Consider the following 21532-nt stretch of genomic DNA (forward strand, 5'->3'; position numbering starts at 1 on the left):
ATGTACAGCATAATAAAAAAAATATTGATTTGTGTTTTTAGACACTTTTAGGAATAGTGTCTCTGTAACAATACACTTAGCTCTAAATGAATACGGAATAACATTTAGTAATAAGTCTCCTGATAATAAATGAATAATTCATCTGTCTTGTTATCTGGGGATTTTATCCTCTCGATGACATAAAATGTATAAAAACACCATAACAGATACTAACATTTATCATCATATGAAAAGTGACACGGCAAGTTTTCAGGTATTAAATGTGATATCACAAGAGAAATCATTTACTCCTTTACTTTAACATTTGAAACTTTACTGTATTCATTGAGTTTTTATTTTCCTCCATTGTATCTTTGAAAGAAGCCATGGTTGTCACTCAGGCTGGACTTCAAACATGTCGGCCTTCCTCCATCTCCATTACATTCCAAATTGAGAGGACTATTCATTTTTTTTTTATTTAATAATTTTATTTTGTAGACGTCCTTTAATGTTAAAAATGATGGGAAGGAAAACATCAGCTGCATTTCAATGAACATTATCGGGCTTATTTAAAGAGGTTGTAAACCTCCACTTGCAAGTTGTACCTAAAGGTGAGCCTATAATAAGGCTTACCTATAGGTAATGTAAATATCTCCTAAACATGCAGGATTTTTGAGATATTTACTTTGTACTGCGCCGATGACCGGCGGCTCCCATGCGCATGTGCGGGAGTGACGTCATGCCAGTAACACACCTCTTGTATTAGAGTGCCCCCACGTTGGATAAAGGAGCACAGGGGTTACCTTTGGACAGCAGCATTGTCAGTCTTAGAGGAGTGGAGTGTAAGACCCCTTTCATATGGCATGCCCACTCGGATTCACCTGTCTGTTTGTCAGGCGGATCCGAGCGAGCCATCTATTGACTCCTATGGGGAGACGGATGTCAGCGGAGATGTGTCCGCTGACGCCCGTCTGCCATCCGATCCGCTAAAATCAGACATATGGCGATACGAATGCAGCCTTACTATGCCCACCATTGCAGCCTTACTATGCCCACCATTGCAGCCTCACTGTACCCACCATTGCAGCCTTACTGTGCCCACCATTGCAGCCTCAATGTGCCCATGAATGCAACCTCACTGTACCCAACATTGCAGCTTCACTATGCCCACCATTGCACCCTCACTGTGCCCACAATCACAGCCTAACTGTGCCCATGAATGTAGTTTCACTGTGCCCACAATTGCACCCTCACTGTGCCCATGAATGCAGCATCACCGTGCCAATTAATACAGGCTCACCATCGCCTGGTAAAACACACACACAGAGGGCATCTCCTCCTTTGTATCACGGAGCTGGCTGGGTCTGTGTTCGGTGGCCACTTTGTAACAGTGTCTAAGGAGGCAGGTCCTTGTTACAGCGCGGCCGCCGAACACAGCCCCAGACAGCTCTGTGATGCACAGGAGGAGGGGGAGAGAGGGAAAGAGTGGAGCGCTGCAGCTGCACCTCAAAGCGGCCCCAGGGCAGGCAGCCTACCGGAAAATTTCTCGGTATCCTGGTAGGCCAGTCCAGCCCTGGCTGGGGTCACTGGACAACTGCCCATGCGAAAAGACGGCCCTGGCTGTGTGCCTTGGACACAGCGGATCACAGATCCGGTTAAAGGGCCAATCACAGCGTACGTTTACCATGTGATCAGCTGCGTCCAATAAAAGTCCACACAAATAAGGACAGACTTGCCAGTTATCGGCTCTTCTTTCCTCACATAGAGACAGCGTGCGAGGAAAGAAAAATCGAATTTGTCAGGACACAGTGAGTACATTATTTACATTAATAATAAGGGCATTAATGATCAGTGCAGCCCCATTGACGCCCATCAGTGCAACCTTGTTAGTGCCTCCTCATCAGTGCCCATCAGTGCAGCTTATCAGTGTCCATCAGTGCAGCCTCATCAATGCCCATCTGTCTTATCAATCCTCATCAGTGTCCATCAGTGTAGCCTCAGTGTAGCCCCATCAGTGTGCACATCAGTGCAACCTCATCAGTGCCCATCAGCGAAGAAGAAAAATTACTTTATAATTATACTTTATATTACACTTTATATTACTATACTTTATATCAGTAAACAAAGAAAAAACTTTCTTTTCCAAAATTTTGGTCTTTTTTCGATTAATTGGAAAAAAAATAAAAACCACCAAAAGAAAGCTCTATCTGTCTCAGAAAATAATAAAACTTGCAAAGTGAAGGTACACTAAATGGCCTGATGTTTGCAGTCACCAAATTGTCTTACCTATATTTATGATCAACCCTAAGAGAACACCCTTCTAGATTTTTTTTGACTTTAGGTTTTCAGTAAAGGGTTCTGTTACTGAATGCGAAGATATGGGCAGGGCTGAAGTGCACCAGTAGGGGAAACTGAGAACTACACTCGCTAATTGCCTAGGTCAGGGGTATGCAAAATATGGCCTGTGGGCCACGTCTGGCCCAGTAGAATGTTTTTAACAACCCGCAACTAGAGTCATCAGGGACGGTCTCTCTGACAAAGCTTTGTCGGGCTGCGAAACCTGTGATGCATACTTACCCCCACCCCGGAAGTATGCATTGCAGGTCTCGCAACCATTTCTGGTGCCTGGCCTCAACCAATGAGGTATTTCAGTGCAGACTGGCTGCACCTCCAGGATCCTGCCCCGCCTGTTTACATCGGTGTCCATTAGCGCTTTAATTTTACATACAACGTGCCTGTGTAACCCGAGACCAGGAGTAGTGATGTCCAGTTCATGAACGAATCGTTCTTTTGAATCGATTCTTTTCAGTGAACTGGATGAATCGATTCATCTGAGTGAACTGATTCGTTTGAAACAGTTCACTCTGCACTCAGTACATAGCAGAGCAGGCCTGGTAATATGATCCTAGAGTGAGAGAGCTCCGCCCCTCCCTGTAACCAATCAGCTGACTCAAAGCACAGTGACACACAGGAACTGGATACAAACTTAAAACAAGAGCCAGGAGTACACAGTATACCGAGTTAAAGAATCATACAAGTTACTGAGTTAAAGAATCATATCAGTTTTTAGAACACAGTACACTGAAAGAACCACGAGTCACCACCAGTAAAACAATACACTAAACCAATGAGGTAGCAGCAGTGATCAGGTGGTACAGACAGCCTAAGGCCCTTTCATACTCGTGCGACTTGTCCTGCAACTTGAGACTGCAAAGTCACATGACAAGTCACACCCCATGATTTCCAACGAGTTCAGTTCATATCTGTGCGACTTCAAAGTAGTTTTTGTACTACATTTGTCCGACTTTGATGTGACTTGTGGCAGAGACCTCAAGATTACACAGACATTGCTTCAAGTCGTGGCAAAAATCATGGCAAATGCACTTGACTTTCAAGTCGCACAAGTGTGAAAATAGCCTTAGCGATTGAATACTTTGCCCATGGTAGTGGTAGTAAAATCTGATCATCATTCCAAAAATCTGATTGCTAGCAATGTTAACTGTGAAGTTGGCCCATCAGAATGCAGTTCACATGCACAAAAACCCACTTTTCATTTAGGCTCCATTTCCACTTGTGCAACTTGTCCTGCGACTTTGTACTCTATGATTTCCAATGAGTATTATTTGTATCTGTGCGACTTCAAAGTAGTCCCTGCACTACTTTGGTCCCACTTTGATTCAATTTGAGATCCATAGACCTCCGGAATACACAGGCATTGCTTGAAAGTCGCATCAAAATTGCGGCAGAATTGTGCAACTTTCAGGCTGTGTTAGCATGAAAAGCCTGAAAGTTACATGATTCTGCCGCGACTTGAAGCAATGCCTGTGTATTCTGGAGGTTTATGGACCTCAAGTCACATTACAATGGGACCAAAGTAGTGCAGGGACTACTTTGAAGTCACTGTGACTTGAAGTCGCACAGATATGAATGGTACTCGTCAGATCCCTCTAGGGGTGACCGGAGACAGGTATATATTCAACTAGGCTTTCCCACAATAACCAATTCTCCTTTCCCTACCCTTCCCACTTCCCTTACCATTACTTTGGCTCCTATATCTCTTAATATGACATGTCTCTTTGACCGCATCGTATATGTTCACTATTTTCATTGTTTATTTTTCCCTATATTGAGGCATCAGTATTTTACTCGATGTTTATCTTGTTCAGATATACTTCTGATAACAGTCATTATTCTGTTTTTGGAACTTTGGCTCATGTATGCATTACTCTGTATTTTGTGATAACTCAATAAAATATTTTGGACAAAAAAAATAAATGAATGGTACTCATTGGAAATCGGGTACTTCTTGTCATGGAACTTTGCAGTCCCAAGTCGCAGTACAAGTTGCACAAGTGGAAACAGAGCCTAAATGAAAAGTGGGGTTTGTGTGCATGTGAACTGCATTCTGGGGCAACTTCACAGTTAACATTGCTATCCATCAAATTTGTGGAAACCTAGGCTCAGGGCCAGTTCACACTGCTGCATAGTGCAAAATCGCATGTGATTTGCACTGCAGTGCAAATCACAGGCGATGTCCGTGCAATGCGATTTCAGCCATACAGATAGTATGGCTGAAATCGTATCGCATTCGGACTAAACTCTCACAGGACCCTTTTTTTGGTCCGCACCAGAATCAGATCGCATTGGAACCCATGCGATCCGATTCATGTCCAAATTGACACTTTGCAGTGCGACATGCGAGCTGAAATGGGGGTGTCATTAACATTGTATGACACTCCCCAGCAGTTCGCATGTGTCGTTGTGAACTGTTGTGCGAGTCGGGTGCGATGCAGGAACCCGTAGTGGAATCGTAGGGTTCCTGCATCGCACAAGTGTGAACCCAGCCTAACACAGCTGTTTGTGCATCACCAAAATTCATGACACCGAGCTAATCTGACAACAATAGACTTGTGCTCTGCGCCGATGAACTAAATCAAAGTAAACATCCCCAGGACCTGCCAACCTTCTGTGTGAATTACTCTTCTGATTCTACTCATTTAATATGATTGAATCAGAGCTTCGGTTCACTTGCTTGTCAGTAGACTCAGCAAGTGAACCGAAGAACCGAAGAATCGATTCATTGAATCGGTTCATTTCAGTGAGCAGTTCGAAATGAACCGATTCACTTTAAAGATCCGGACTTCCCATCACTAACCAGGAGGTGCAGAAGATCTGCACTGAGACACACTGTAAGCAGTAAAGTACGGGAAGGCTGATGGGGAGGAAACACGGGGATGAATTGGCTCTGTTTAATGGAACTGAAGGGGACAGAGTGGTGGTTGTGATAGGGATTTGATGGCACTGAAGGGGAGACAGTGGTGGTGGTGGGGGGTTTGATGGCACTGAACGGAACACAGTGGTGGTGGTGGTGGGGGGGGGGGTTTGGTGGCACGGAAGGGGACCACGTTGTGATGGTAGGGGGTTTGATGGCACTGAAGGGGACACAGTGATGGTGGTGGGAGGTTTGATGGCACACAGTGGTGGTGTTGGGGGGTTTGATAGCACTGAAGGGGACACAGTTGTGGTGGTGGGGGGTTTGATAGCACTGAAGGGGACACAGTTGTGGTGGTGGGGGTTTTGATGGCACTGAAGGGGACACAGTGATGGTGGTGGGGGGTTGGATAGCACTGAAGGGGATACAGTTGTGGTGGTGGGGGGTTTGATGGCACTGAAAGGGACACAGTGGTGGTGGTGGTGGGGGTTTGATAGCACTGAAGGGGACACAGTGGTGGTGGTGGGGGGGGGGGGGGGTTTGATAGCACTGAAGGGGACACAGTTGTGGTGGTGAAAGGTTTGATGGCACTGAAGGGGACACAGTGGTGGTGGTGGAAGGTTTGATGGCACTGAAGGGGACACAGTGGTGGTGTTGTGGGGTTTGATAGCACTGAAGGGGACACAGTTGTGGTGGTGGGGGGTTTGATAGCACTGAAGGGGACACAGTTGTGGTGGTGGGGGGTTTGATGGCACTGAAAGGGACACGGTGGTGGTGGGGGATTTGATGGTACTAAAGGGGACACAGTGGTGGTGGTGGGAGGTTTGATGGCACTGAAGGGGACACAGTGGTGGTGTTGGGGGGTTTGATGGCACTGAAGGGGACACAGTTGTGGTGTAAGGGGATTTGATGGCACTGAAGGAGACACAGTTGTGGTGGTGGGGGGTTTGATGGAACTGAAGGGGACACAGTGGTGGTGGTGGGGGGTTTGATAGCACTAAAGGGGACACGGTGGTGGTGGTGGATTTGATGGTACTAAAGGGGACACAGTGGTGGTGGTGGGCGCTTTGATGGCACTGAAGGGGACACAGTTGGGGGGATTGTGGCACTGAGGGGGGCACAATTGTGCAGGGGGGCTCCGATGGGCATACAAACATGTGAGGGGGGGCTCTGATGGGCACATAAATGTGTGGAGGGTTTGATGGTCACACAAATGTGCAGAGGGGCACTAAAGGAGACACCAATTTGCAAAGATCCTCTGGTAGGTGATGGGGACACCAATGTGTGGGGGGCTATAATGGGACACCAATTTGCAGGGAAACACTGATGAGTGATGGGGACACAAATGTGCAGGGAGACTTTGATGGGGACACAGATGTAAGGCCCTAATGCACACTGGAATTTTAACCAGCTGCATGAGGCTGCAGCACTTAGCTACAAGAGGAGTATACAGGTGCACCATCCAGCCCCGCTTCCAGCAGCCTGGCAAATTTTATTACATTCCGCTGATGCAAATGTATTTATAAATTATTTTTTTCGGCCCGCGAGTATGTGTAACATATACGATGTTGCCCTCGAAATGAAGAGTTTGGAGACCCCTGGCCTAGGTTCTAAGCAGGAGTTTGTGGTCATGTGAAATCAACATTAAGGCATAACTCCAGACTTAGAAGCGAGCTGCAATGAGCACAGTTGATCCTCTAGCAACCCGTGGCTAACTGACTGCACTGTTAATACTAAGCACTCTAAACACTAGGGATGGGTGAACGGTTCGGCCGAGCATAAGTTCAGGCTGAACTTTGGTTGTTCGGATGTTCTGTGTGCGGTGTTCAGGGCGAATTCGAAAGCCGCCGAAAGACCATTAAAGTCTATGGGACATTAACATGAAAAATCAAAAGTGTTCATTTCAAAGGCTTATATGCAAGTTATTGTCACAAAAAGTGTTTGGGGACCCGGGTCCTGCCCCAGGGGACATGTATCAATGCAAAAAAAGTTTTAAACATAGCCATTTTTTCAGGAGCAGTGATTTTAATAATGCTTAAAGTGAAACAATAAAAGTAAAATATTCCTTTCAATTTCGTAGCTAGGGGGGTGTCTATAGTATGCCTGTAAAGGGGCGCATGTTTCCCATGTTTGGAACAGTCCCTGCACAAAATGATATTTCTAAAGGAAAAATTGTAATTTAAAAGTACTGGCGGCTATAATGAATTGTTGATCCCAGCAATACAGATAAAATTTAGGGCTGTTACTGATTAAAATTTCCGTGTTCAATTAATTGATTTTTTTTAAATCAATGAATTGGCTAATCGATTAATTGGCTAATTTTGATTAATTATAACGCACATACAGATCCAACTACTTTTAACTGATCTCCTTGCATTGCAACTCTGCATTAGTTAACCACTTGGGTACCGCGCTATTGCCGAATGACGGCATTAGCGCGGACCTAGATTTCCAGGACTACGTCTATTGACGTCGTCCTGGTTACGAGCGGCCTGCGCGCCCCCTGAGGGGCGCGCGCGGCGCGCTCTGTGATCGGCGAGTCCGTGAGACTCGCCTGATCACCGATCCGTGTAAGGGGTCGATCCCGACCCCTTATCACGTGATCAGCTGTCAGCCAATGACAGCTGATCATGTGATAGAACGGAGCCGGTAATCGGCTATTATTCCTCCTCGCGCTGACAGCGCGAGGAGAAAAAAAAAAAGCCGATCACCGGCGGCCGTGATCGGGACATCAGTCCCGATCACGGCCAGCAATGAAAGGCAGCACATGCCACCTGCCAGTGCCCACCTGCCTCCCGCAGTGCCATCCTGAAAAATAACAAAGTAAAAGTAAGTGCCCCCCGTCTGTGCCCATAATGCCCACAGTGCCACCCCACAGTGCCACCCACAGTGCCACCCCACAGTGCCACCCCACAGTGCCACCCACAGTGCCACCCACAGTGCCACCCAATCTGCCTCAAAGGTGCTGCACCCCAGTGCCGCCCATCAGTGCCCAGCAGTGCCGCCCATCAGTGCCCAGCAGTGCCGCCCATCAGTGCCCAGCAGTGCCACCTATCAGAGCCACCTATCAGTGCCACCTATCAGTGCCCATCAGTCCCATCTATCTGTGGTACCTATCAGTGCCCATCCGTGCCACCCATCCGTGCCACTTATCCGTGCCACCCATCTGTGCCATCTTATCTGTGCCCATATTTGCCCATCAGTGCCGCCTTATCTGTGCCCATCGGTGCCGCCTTATCTGTGCCTATTAGTGCCGCCTTAACTATGCCTATCAGTGCCCACAAGTGCAGCCTATCAGTGCCCACCAATGCAGCCTATCAGTGCCCACCAATGCAGCCCATCAGTGCCCACCAATGCAGCCTATCAGTGCCGCCTTATCAGCGCACTTCAATGAAGGAGAAAAATGACCCGTTTGCAAAATTTTATAACAAACTATTAAAACATGATTTTTTTTTTTTTTTTTTTTTTGCATCTTTTTTTGTTTGTTTAGCAAAAAATAAAACTCCGAGCTGTAACTAAATACCACCAAAAGAAAGACATGTACGTAGCTGTAGTGCAACGTAAGCGTAGGACATACATGACAGGGTGCAAGGCTTACGCAGGGGAATGGTACGAGGGGTTAAGAATGTTACAAGGCTTACCTGATTGGAGGATGGTGTAAGAGGGGGTGGAGTAGAGTTGATGTGAAGGCACGTGAGTCTAGGAGGGTCAGCAGTCTGGAGCAGCAGGTCAGGAGGAACGTTGAGCAGTCTGGAGCAGCAGGTCAGGAGGAACGTTCAGGATCAGCTACCTGGAAAAGATGAGTGGGTTAGAGCAGCTTTGGGCCCAGCTTAGATCAGCCGCAGAACAGCATGGCGCAGACTGGTTACAAAGCCAAATTGCGGCCACCCTTCAAGGGGTAGGGCAGGGACCTTCCGCAGATGGGGTACCCTCGACACGGGCAAGGAGGTCTCGGCCCCCTGTGTGCCTTAGCCCTGATATTGCCCCCCGTACTCAGCGCCGGCTTGGGAGCCCCAGTTGGGCCCCTTCAGGCCCCCCTGCTAAGCAGACACCCCGGTCGTCTAGTGGGGGGCCTGGGAGGAATCCCCGTCCCCGGCTGAGTCCCAGAGGGAGGGGGGTCACTCACCGGATCCTGCCTCAGGCCACCTCCAGGACCGCGCGATCGTTGGTGGTTCCAGTGGTTCCCCCTGGCGATGCTCCGGTCGGGGGGGCCGCTCGACGGGGGAGAGTGGGGTCCTCGGGCGCCGGCCTTGTCCCGGAGGCGGCCGTCGGCCTGCCACGTGTGGGCGCCATCTTAGCTTCGGGGGGGGGCCCATTAGAGGATGCAGAGCGGCAGTCGGGTGGCCACGCCTCCGGGCATGTTTCTGTGCCTGGGAGGGAGGGCCAGCGGAGGAACAGCGCGCGCGCGCTCGGCGCGGCGCACGCTGATGACGTCGGCGGAAGTGAGGTCGGCGCGACCGGAAGTGATGTCCTAGTAAACAAAAAACATGGCGGCCGCCATGTACAACGACAGGAAACCGGTCGGGAGCGGCCTGGGCCGTCTGGCATGCCAGCGCAGAGGCCCCCGAGGGTCAGGACACTGACGGAGGACAGCAGCATGGAAGAGGGAGAGCTGCAGGAGGACGAGTGCGATCCGGCGGCGGCAGTAGGGGCAGCGGCTGGAGGGCCTTCCAGGCAACAGCAGCCCGGTAAGTCCTTGGGGTCTGTGGGGGGGTTTCTTGCGGGGGTGAGTGGGGGGGATGCAGGGGTGGGGGGGGCGAAGGGGGGGGGGAGTTGTTGGTGGTGTTGAAAGAGCTGCTGCGCAGCCTGCAGGGCGACTCGGGGCCGGTGCACGCCCCGAGTACTCCATGGGTAGGGCCGCCCGCCGCGGCTCGGTTAGAGCTGGGGACGGCTGTCCCCTCCGGTTTGGGGTTGTCGGTGGGTGGGGTGGCAGCGGAGACGCAGACAGAGAGGGAGGTGCTGGCGCGGAAGGACGGCGAGGGACCAAGTGGGGCTACGGTGGACAAAGACAAGGATGCTGAAAAGATTCGCTTGGCAGATGCGGCGAGGAGCGAAGTTTATGTGTGCTTCGAGGGACCGTTAGGGGCGCATTTGAAGAAGGAGGTGAGGGAGAAGATTTGGAAGGACGAGTTTGTGGAGATCTTCTCGTTGTTGCCGTTGGAGAAATTTAATTTAGACAGGGTCAAGCCGGATGAGAGCAAGAAAGAAGAGGAGGAGAAGAGGAGATATAGGCTTATTCCGCGCACGTTTGCGAATTGGCTGCAAGCGTTTGCGATTTTAGCTAGCGTGATTGGGGAAAAGGCGCCGGAGAATTGTTCGGCATTGTTCTGTTACCTGGAGGCCATTAGTGAGGCGCACAGGGTTTATGGGGGCTTGGCCTGGTTACGTTATGACGAACAGTTTCGTCAACGCAAAGCGGTACGGACGTCCATTAGGTGGGACCACAAGGACATCAGCCTGTGGATGAAGTTGATGACTTCGGCCCGGGCCCCGGGACAGTTTTTTCCAGGGGGGGCCGGCGCCGCCGCCTCAGCGGGATCGCTGGCCCCAAAAAAGAAGGGGGTCTGCTGGCAATTTAACGACGGGACGTGCAAGTTTGGTACCGCCTGTCGTTACAAGCACGAGTGTTCGGGATGCAGTGGAGGGCACCCCTTCGCACGTTGTTTCAGACAGGGCAAAGGTCGTACTGGAGATTTCGCTGGAAAAAGGGATGACGCCGGTGAGGCTGGAAAGGATGCTTCCTTTCCTAAGTAGGTATCCTGATCGTGCGGCGGCGGGGTTGTTGGAGGCTGGTTTTCGGGATGGGTTTAGGATTCCGAGTGCGTTGAGGGAGGTTCCCCCGCTGGCCAAGAATTTAAGGTCAGCTTTGCTGCATGAACACGTGGTGTCGGCAAAATTGGCTAAGGAGGTGGCGTTGGGCCGGATGGCCGGCCCATTTCTTGCCCCTCCGATGGCGGATCTGGTGGTCTCGCCTTTGGGGGTTGTTCCGAAGAAGGAACCGGGGCAATTCAGGATGATTCACCACCTGTCTTACCCCAGGGGCGGATCGGTAAATGATGGTATTGACCCGCAAGCTTGTGCGGTTACTTATACATCATTTGATGCAGCGATAGCGTGGGTGAGAAAGTATGGCAGGGGGGCTCTTTTGGCTAAAACGGATGTAGAGGCGGCATTTCGTTTGTTGCCGGTTCATCCGGGGAGTATGCGCTTGTTGGGTTGTTGCTGGCAGGGGTCGTATTTTGTCGATCGCTGCTTGCCCATGGGATGTTCTATCTCGTGTGCACTTTTTGAGCTGTTCAGTTCGTTTTTTGAATGGGCTGTTCGGGAGACGGCGGGAGTCAACTCGGTCATACATTACCTGGATGACTTCCTGTGTGTAGGGCCGCCAGGATCCCGCGGCTGCGGGATACTGCTGGGGACGTTGCAACATTTGGCCGAACGGTTTGGGGTTCCCTTGGCGAGGGAGAAGACGGAGGGTCCCAGGTCGGAGATAGTGTTTTTGGGAATCACGATTGATTCCATGGCCATGGAATGTAGGTTGCCTGAGGAGAAGGTGGTGGCGCTGCGGCAGGAGGTGGTCGCAGCGCGGGGAAAACGAAAACTCAGGTTGAAGGAATTGCAATCGCTCCTGGGCAAATTGAATTTTGCTTGCAGGATTATGCCTATGGGGAGAATTTTTTGCAGGAGACTGGCGGCAGCCACAGCAGGGGTGAAGGTGCCCACTCATTTTGTGCGGTTGTCCAGAGACTTACGGGATGATCTGGGTGTATGGGGGGTGTTCCTGGTGGAGTTTAATGGGAGAGCGATTGTGCAGGAGGGACCGGTCAGCAACGCTGATTTGGTTTTGTTTACTGACGCAGCAGGTTCGGCAGGTTATGGAGCTTATTGCCAGGGGCAATGGAGTGCCGAACCATGGCCGGACTCTTGGAGGGAGGCGGGGTTTTTAACTAACCTGGCGTTACTGGAGCTTTTTCCCATAGTTCTGGCGGTGGAATTGTGGGGGGACAAGCTCCGGGATAAAAAAGTGCGCTTCCATTGTGATAACATGGGAGTGGTGGTGGCCATAAATAATGTTTCGGCCTCCTCCCCCCCGGTGGTTAGGTTGTTAAGGAGGTTGGTACTCAGTTGTTTACGGATTAATGCGTTTGTTTATGCGGTGCATATCCCTGGGATTGAGAATAAGTTGGCGGATGCTCTGTCTCGTTTCCAGTGGGAGGACTTTCGCAGAATGGCTCCGGACGCGAACAGACGCGGGGACCCGTGCCCTCCAGAGATGTGGGGGATTGCGTTGGAATCATCGGAGGACTGATTCAGCAGTCGTTGAGTGCAGGTACTCGAGCGGCTTATAATGCAGTGTGGAGGGAATGGTCGAACTGGTTGGGTGAGGTTGGGGGGTCGGAGGGCCCGGCTGAGCTGCTGCGGTGGGTATTGGGTTTTATCTGTTACAATTATGTGTCTGGGGTGTCGGGCTCGGCAGTCAGCAAGAAAATGTCGGCTTTGGCCTTTTTGTTTCAATGTAAGGGGTTGGCGGATGTGACTAAGAATTTTTTAGTTAAAAAGGCGTTGAGGGGTTTTAGAAAAGGGGCGGCAAAACGGGATTTGCGGCGCCCGATTTCTTTTGAAGTTTTGGGTATTTTGTTGAGCCACGTCCGGGAAGTGTGTTCTCTGGTTTTTGAACAACTACTTTTCCGAGCTGCTTTCCTGGTGGCATTTTTTGGGGCGTTTCGGATAGGAGAATTGGTGTCGCCATCTAAAACAGCTCCGGGGGGTTTGGGGAGGGGTGACGTTTCATGGGCCCCTTCTTCGGTGGTGATTTTGGTCAGGAAGTCCAAAACGGACCAGTTGGGTAGAGGGGTGCGGGTAACATTGTTTCGGGGGACGGACCCTAGTTTTTGTCCGGTGGAGGCTTTAAGGGTTTATTTGGAGGTTCGCCCGGACCGGGACGGGGTGTTATTCATGCATGCGGATGGTTCGTGCCTTTCGCGGTTTCAATTTACGGCAGTGTTGAGGAAGTGTTTGCGGAGCGGGGGTTTGTCTCCGGGAGAGTATGCTGCTCATTCCTTCCGGATAGGGGCGGCCACGGAGGCAGCTAGATGGGGATTGCCGGAAGAGGTTATTAAGCAAATTGGGAGGTGGGAGTCTCGGAGGTATCGGCTTTATGTGCGACCGCACCTCGTGTAAAAGGGGTGGGAGTATGGTCATTGGAGTGGTCGACTATATGTTTTTGGTTGTTTTGGGTTGGGTTGGTTAATTTTTGGTTATGTCATTTCAGAGCCGGGATGTCTCATTTGGATTTTGGGACATTCTTTTGTGTTCTGGGGGGCTAGACGGGCGGATGTAAGGCCGGACGGCAGGCAACTCAGACTGTCCAGGGATGAAGGCCGGGTTCGATGGATTGGCATCCCGGGACTGATGTGGCACAGGGTGGTGTCAGAGGTTCATCGCTATGCGGGCCTGGATCGGGCACCGGACGTACTGGTCCTACATGTGGGAGGTAATGACTTGGTTGTCAGGCCGATGCGCAACATCATTAAAGACATACGGTGGGACTTCCTCAGGCTTCGTACTGCCTTCCCGGACATGATTATTGTGTGGTCCGATATTGTGGCCCGCATGTCTTGGAGGGGGGCCCGGTCTTGTGAGAAGATTAATAGGGCCCGGATTAAGGTGAACAAAGAGGTGGGGAGGTTTGTTGCCCGGAATGGTGGTATTGTGGTGAGGCATTGGGAGTTGGAAGTGGAGACGTGGAGGTATTTACGGGGGGATGGTGTCCACCTTAACCCAATCGGGATTGACCTGTGGGCTTTGGGTTTGGAAGATGGCATTGGCAGGGCTCTGCAGGTGTGGCGGCAGGCACAAGGGTGAGGTGTCACTCTTGTGCTGCTGTGGCGGTAGGGTCCTTGACGGCTGGTATGCAATATATCTGTTCCAAATTAGGTTTTGGTAAAGTTAGGACCCATCATGGGTATGGAGTCCTCCCGGGTGGTCTGGCGGCTGGCCAGACTGACGGGCTAATAAGTTGGGGGTCTGTGGTCAATTGGTAAGTCCCCGAGGCAAGTTGGCGGCTGGGGACGAATGCCATAAAAAGTTGGGATTACAGGCTCAAGTTGAAATGGGGTCGTCAGGGATCAACAACTGTTTATCTGATGAGCTGGTTTTGGTTACAAGAAAATATATGGTAAAATAAAATGGTTACAGAAGTTTTAAAGAAAAAGTTTTAGTTTGGTTTATTGTTTAAATAAAGGCCTGGAAAGGCCATTTACATCCAGCAGGTGTCTGTGTCATTTTTTATAAGAAAAGGTATAAAAGGGGTGTACATGTATGGATTGGCGTAGTAAGGTATCTGGCTACCTTGTCAAGACATGTACGTAGCTGTAGTGCAACGTAAGCGTAGGACATACATGACAGGGTGCAAGGCTTACGCAGGGGAATGGTACGAGGGGTTAAGAATGTTACAAGGCTTACCTGATTGGAGGATGGTGTAAGAGGGGGTGGAGTAGAGTTGATGTGAAGGCACGTGAGTCTAGGAGGGTCAGCAGTCTGGAGCAGCAGGTCAGGAGGAACGTTCCCGCCCGCCCGCCCTGTTAATGGGGAGGGTTGGTTGGATATGGGGTGACCATGAGTACGCGTGGCGGTAGGGTCCTTGACGGCTGGTATGCAATCTATCTGTTCCAAATTAGGTTTTGGTAAAGTTAGGACCCATCATGGGTATGGAGTCCTCCCGGGTGGTCTGGCGGCTGGCCAGACTGACGGGCTAATAAGTTGGGGGTCTGTGGTCAATTGGTAAGTCCCCGAGGCAAGTTGGCGGCTGGGGACGAATGCCATAAAAAGTTGGGATTACAGGCTCAAGTTGAAATGGGGTCGTCAGGGATCAACAACTGTTTATCTGATGAGCTGGTTTTGGTTACAAGAAAATATATGGTAAAATAAAATGGTTACAGAAGTTTTAAAGAAAAAGTTTTAGTTTGGTTTATTGTTTAAATAAAGGCCTGGAAAGGCCATTTACATCCAGCAGGTGTCTGTGTCATTTTTTATAAGAAAAGGTATAAAAGGGGTGTACATGTATGGATTGGCGTAGTAAGGTATCTGGCTACCTTGTCAAGCTCTATTTGTGGGAAAAAAATGATAGAAATTTCATTTGGGTACAGTGTTGTATGCCCGCGCAATTGTCATTCAAAGTGCATCAGCGCTGAAAGCTGAAAATTGGTCTGGGACTGAGGGGGGTTTAAGTGCCCAGTAAGCAAGTGGTTAATGACACCTCCAAATCAGTTCGCATATCGCAGTGCGATCTGCAAACTCGGACAGGAATCGGATTGCATGGTGTGAACACCCATGCGATCCGATTCTGCTGCGGACCAAAAAAAGAGTCCTGTACGAATTTGGGCCAGATGCGATGCAAATTCAGCCATACTATCTGTATGGCTGAAATCGCATCGCACAGAGATCGCATTTGATTTTCACTGCAGTGTGGTGCGAATCACATCCGATCATGGACATCGCAGCAGTGTGAACCTAGCCTAAGATTTAATTTTTGTGCTCAAACAAAAAACGGCAATTGTGTTAGTTCCGTAGGGCAGCAGCGGGTGACGTCATGCGTAGCTCCTCCCCCGTACGCGTTACGTTCAATCAGAACTTCGACGTCACCGGACTACTTCCCCCTTCCCTTCGTTAGCAGACAGAGGCACTTGGGGAAGGGGGGAGGAGTCTGGTGACATCGATGTCCGTGACATCACCGGATCTCTGACGGAACTCCCTGAAGACCTGGCGGAGAGGTGAGTACCAATCAAAATAATTTTGATAGATCAAAAAAATGAATCAATTAATCGAGGAATTAATCTTTAATTTCCACAGCCCTAATAAAATTCATTGAAAAAAAACATGTTTGGGTCTGGTATGAATATTAAGGGGAACCCCGAACCAAGATGTAAAAAAAAAAAATTAAGTGGGGGGTCCCCCCAAATTCCATACCAAGCCCTTCAGGTCTGGATATTAAGGGGAAACCTGTGACAATTATTTTTTTTTAAATGGCGTAGGGGTTCCCCTCAAAATCCATACCAGACCTTTCAGGTCTGGTATGGATTTTAAGGGGAACCCCGCACCAAAATTTAAAAAAAAGGGGGGTGCTTTGGGGTAGCTTTATATAAATGAGGGAGGGGCCACATATCTTGTTCTCTCGCTCCGCTGACAGGCCAGAAAAAAAAATCCTTCAGGCCGCCACGATCTGCCTCCATGGGAGGCTCCTACCATCTGACGCATCCTCGCAGGTGACAGTTCTTATATAACTGAGGGCAGGGCCACACGGTCACATACCCGGGTGACCCCACCCCCCCCCCTCTGCCACACAAGGACTTCCCTGTGGCTTTCCTGAGAAGGGGCGGGGCCACACAGTGACGTACCTGGGTGACCCTGCCCCCCTCTGATGCACGGGTACTTCCCAATGGCTTCCCCTGTGGCCCCACCCCCTCTTATAACCAGGAAAGCCATGGGGAGGTCCCCGTGTGGCAGGGGGGGGGGGGGTCACACAGGCATGTCACCATGTGGCCCCGTCCTCAGTAATATAAGAACTGTCACCTGCGAGGACGCGTCAGATGGTAGGAGCCTCCCATGGAGGCGGATTGGTGGCGGGCCTGAGGGGTTTTTTTTTTGGTCTGTCGGCAGAGCGAGAGAAGAAGATGAATGGACTTTGTGGGACGTTTTCATTTTTTTAATAAAGGACTTGTCCCAAAGTTTGTCTTGTGTTTTTTTTTTAACATTTTGACACTTTTTTTGTGAAATGGTATGAGTACAATGTACCCGTTACCATTTCACACAGGGGGGGCAGGATCTGGGGGTCCCCTTGTTAAAGGGGGCTTCCAGATTCCAATAAGCCCCCCGCCCGCAGACCCCCACAACCACCAGGCAAGGGTTGTGGGGATGAGGCCCTTGTCCCCATATTCATACCAGACCCAAAGGGCCTGGTAATGGACTGGGGGGGAATCCCATGCCATTTTTTTACAATTACCTTTATCTGTATTGCCGGGACCCGACAATTCATTATAGCCGCTAGTACTTTTAAATTGCTTTTTTCCTTTAGAAATTTAATTTTCTGCCTGTAAGGTGGTGTATTTTTTCCATGTTTAGAACAGTCCGTTCTAAAGATAGGAAAAATGCGCCACTTTATACGCATACTATAGACACCCCCCAGGTCTGAAATTTAAAGGAATATTTCAATTTAAGCATTATTAAAATCACTGCTCCCGAAAAAAACGGCCGTTTTAAAACCTTTTTTTTCAATGTCCCCTGGAGCAGGACCCGGGTCCCCAACTTTTCATGACAATACCATTCATATAAGCCTTTAAAATTAGCACTTTTTATTATTCATGTTTGTGTCCCATAGACTTTAACCGTGTTTGTTTGCCTGTTCGGTATGTTCTGGTGCGAACCGAACCGGCGGGTGTTTGGCCCATCCCTACTAAACACCACTACAGTTAGGCCGCGTACACACGCGGGGACTGTTCGCCCAACTTTGTCCGCTGAACTGTGTTTCGGCGGACAGTCCGCCCGTGTGTGGGCTTTCAGCGGACAGTTTCAGCGAACAGTCTGCTGAACAAAGTTTTTCGGAAATTCCGAAAAACTGTCCGCTGAAACTTGGTTTCAGCGAACAGTCCCCTCGTGTGTAGGCTTGTTCGTCAAACTAAGTTCCGCGCATGCTCAGAAAGGATTTACATGCCGAAAGTTGTAATGCAGTGTATAGGACGTCGTATTTTCCGTCCCGTCGTACGTGCCGTTCACGTCATCGCGCACGGTTTCAGCAAACTGTTCGTTCGTCGTGTGTGGGCAAGTCCGTCCATGCTAATTTTGAGCGGACTGTTCGCTGAAACTGTTTGACGGACAAAGTTGAGCGAACAGTCCCCGCGTGTGTACGCGGCCTTAGAGAACACCACTCCTAGGTACAAAACATTTAGGAACCAGTGTCACAGAGCCTGCATTGGCATCCACCAACCCAGCAATTCCTCTCACTCCCAGTGACATGTCCAACTGTTGCTACTGGATACAGGAAACAAACTGTACCACAACTACATGCCTGTTCTTTTCCCAGGAGCCCCTCTACTCTCTCTCCCGTGACTCACAGGCTTTGTGCCTAGGTACGCTGTGTTGTCAGTATGTGGAGAACCAGCTGAAAGCAAATGGGGCAGGCAAAACAACCCTTCACTACCAGAGTAACAATCACCCAATGCCAAGTCACCCGTCTCCTGGCTGGTTGGTTGATTTAAGCTAATGACACATATACGGTTGTCCCTAGCAACAGCAATATAGCCTACACTAGACGGCAAACTACACGTTGGACTAAAATGTACCTACAGTCCTTTGTTACAAGCCCTGTTCTTTAGATACACTATGCAATCCACCACTTACAGAGACTTCAGACAGGCATTTAAAGGAACACAAACAGTCTTTACTGAAGTAATGCAAACATACAGGAACAGTCCTTGCAAAGCAACTTGTCATATAATGCTGTACAGTGGTGCTTTAGTGCCAAATGGGTATTCGTACCTGAGTAGCAGCAAATTCTATAAAGGAGTCCATAAAGGCAAATACTCCACAGAGGTGGTGGAAGTGTCTATTCAATGTCGTAGAAATTAAAAATAGTATGTGTGTATCTCTCTAAAATTACCTTTGTCACAATTTTCAAAGCACACAATTTTTTACTTTATTTTAGCACATTGTTGAATACTTCTGTTATGAAATCCCAACAATGGTGACGAGAAACCAAACCCAAAAATTGCTGACAGAATTTCTACTCTTAGGATTTGGAGATCTTCAAGACTTTAAAATTCTACTTTTCATTGTTTTTCTGATGATTCACATCATGGCCTTAACCAGCAATATCCTCGTTGTTGCGTTGGTTGTGTTCAACCAGAGTCTTCACTCTCCCATGTACATCTTCATCAGTCAGCTGTCCTTATCCGAAATCATCTTCACCAGTAACATTGTGCCCAACATGTTGTGGTTGATACTGGTGGGTGGTGGGAAAGTTTCCATTGCCCGATGTATTTTCCAATTCTTTTTATTAGCTTTTCCTACAGTGGCTCAGTGTTTATTGTTGGCTTCAATGTCCTTTGATCGATATGTGGCCATATGTAAACCATTACATTATGCTATCATCATGACCTTTGGACAGCAAACGCAGATAGTTATCTCTTGCTGGTTGGTGGGCTTCACAGTATCCTTTATACTATATGTTTTATTAGGCCGTTTACAATTCTGCGGTCCAGATACTATCAATCATTTCTACTGTGATGTTTCTCCTGTGGTGGAACTTTCATGTTCAGAAAACACTTCTGTTGAGTTGGTGACCTCTGTGTTGTGTTTTCCTGTTGTTGTTTGTCCATTTGTGTTCATCACAACCACTTACATCTCCATTCTTCACACCATCCTGAAGATCCCATCCACCACTGGAAGACAGAAGGCCTTTTCCACCTGTAGTTCCCACCTCATTGTTGTGTGTCTTTACTATGGAAGCTTAGGATCTATATACATTTTCCCACCAAACCAAAGTTCCTTAAACATAAACAAGGGTCTTTCTTTGCTGTACACCCTGGTTACACCTCTAGTCAATCCTCTAATCTACAGCTTGAGGAATCAAGAGATTAGAAGTGTTATTAACAGATTTATCCATCTTTAGAACTATCTACCAGCTAATGCAGGGTTTCTCAACCAGGGTTTCATGGAGGCCAAGGGTTCCTCTAGAGGTTGCTGGGGGTTCCTTGAGCAATGAGCAAATTCTGCCTCTCAGATAAATTCCCACTGACAACAATGATGTTTTTAGCTATCTGTAAGGGGGTAAGTCTTCCCAATGTCCACAAGTGTAGAGCATTGTTCCCACTGACCATCACACTAATGTTTAATGAGTTGTAGATATAGTCATTTTTAGCAGTTCCCTGAAACCAGAAAGTTATTTCATGGGTTCCTCTGTGTTGAAAACATTGGGAACGGCTGGGCTAATGGAAAAGAGTTTCTACATAAATGATTGTGATTCTATACTGTATATATAGAGGTTGATGTGATTTTTCAGTATGCTCGTATTTTTATTATACCAAAATAAGTAGACTTGTATGGCAACTATTGATTTATGTACAGTAGATATAAATATGTGTATGCTTTCTTCATTTGGATGCAAGAGTACATTTAAATAAATGTTGAACACACTACAAAAAGTAAACAATGTAGAATCCTCTTTTTTTATTGTTCTAGCTGAAGTCTTTTAAGATTAATTTTTTAGTGTCGGACAGCTTGGCAAAAGAGTTTGAACCTTTGTCAGGTTTTTAATTCCATTGGAAGAATTTCCTTAATTTCCTACACTGTTGTCCCTAACACACAGGGTGTCAGGGGTGGTTAAAGAAACCTGACAGAGGTTATAACCACCCCCCATTAAGGTTTTCTTTTATTTACTGTCATTGTCTTGATCCCTCTGACAAGAGGATAGTAATTAAGGGAGAATATTTCCATGAGGACAGAGGCATAATTTGTCTGTAGACTTTATTTTAAGTTAAATCAAATTTTCATTTGTCAAATTTGTATTAATGCGTCCGTAAATAAACATCAATCTTTTACTAGTGATTTACAAATATCAGCAATTTTTGGGGCAGATATTTGATACCCTCCTCATGGTACAACTCCTAGGTCCTCCATTGTGTCTACCACAGCCATGGCTGCACACCATCTCGGGATTGGGAAGCTTCACAACACTGGTCTGTGTACAGCGCGATTGCCCAATGGTGTGCACAGTAGATCAACAAATTGATGTGATTTCTGGACAAACAAATGAATGCTGTACATTACCACTCCCGATCAACCGATAGGGGTTCTCATTGCCTCCGGCGATGTTGCATACACTGAACTGTGCTCACAGAGTCCTAGTGTCCATAAGTCACTTTCATCCAGAGAGGTACACTGCTGTGTCATGCATAGCGCCGTTATCTTCTGGGATATTTCGCAAAATACCGGACCAGCTTAGCCACAATGTGTATTAAACTGCTTGCCACTTGTTACCAAGACCTAACGGTCATAATCCCATCCTGGGTGTGCAGGCCCGCAACCTCACTGGGGAATGTCGCCATAGCGTGGCGCAGGCCAATTTTTAAGGCAGGGCAAAAGGGGCAGCTGCCCTGGGCCCTGTCATTGTTGTGGGGCCCAAAGCAGCTGCTTCATACTTGCTAACTATGCTGGTTTAAATTCCCTCGCCCCTTGAGGTTTTAGTCCTGTGTTGTGTCCCAGATGACTCACCTGGAGACCATGTGTTTACATGTAGATTACTAGCATTCATATGTAAATAGAGCCGGCATTGATATGTATATCAGG

General features: G+C 48.6%; 1 protein-coding gene across 1 annotated transcript; it reads left to right on the top strand.

Annotated features, from left to right (window-relative positions):
* Positions 1-234: 234 nt before the first annotated feature.
* On the top strand, positions 235-20348 carry LOC143963855 (olfactory receptor 11A1-like). Its single transcript, XM_077473592.1, has 2 exons — positions 235-253; positions 18891-20348. The coding sequence occupies exon 2, from the start codon at positions 18927-18929 to the stop codon at positions 19854-19856; it is 930 nt and encodes a 309-aa protein (XP_077329718.1). The 5' UTR covers positions 235-253; positions 18891-18926; the 3' UTR covers positions 19857-20348.
* The last annotated feature ends 1184 nt before the right edge of the window (positions 20349-21532 follow it).

The sequence above is a fragment of the Lithobates pipiens genome, unplaced genomic scaffold (assembly GCF_037356315.1).
Source record: "Lithobates pipiens isolate NorthernLeopardFrog02 unplaced genomic scaffold, aLitPip1_a1.2 Scaffold_8, whole genome shotgun sequence".
Taxonomy (NCBI): Eukaryota; Metazoa; Chordata; class Amphibia; order Anura; family Ranidae; genus Lithobates; species Lithobates pipiens.

Bases quoted from the DNA above. Each gene is read 5' to 3' on its own strand.
- LOC143963855 (XM_077473592.1), top strand. From the start codon at position 18,927: ATGGTGACGAGAAACCAAACCCAAAAATTGCTGACAGAATTTCTACTC.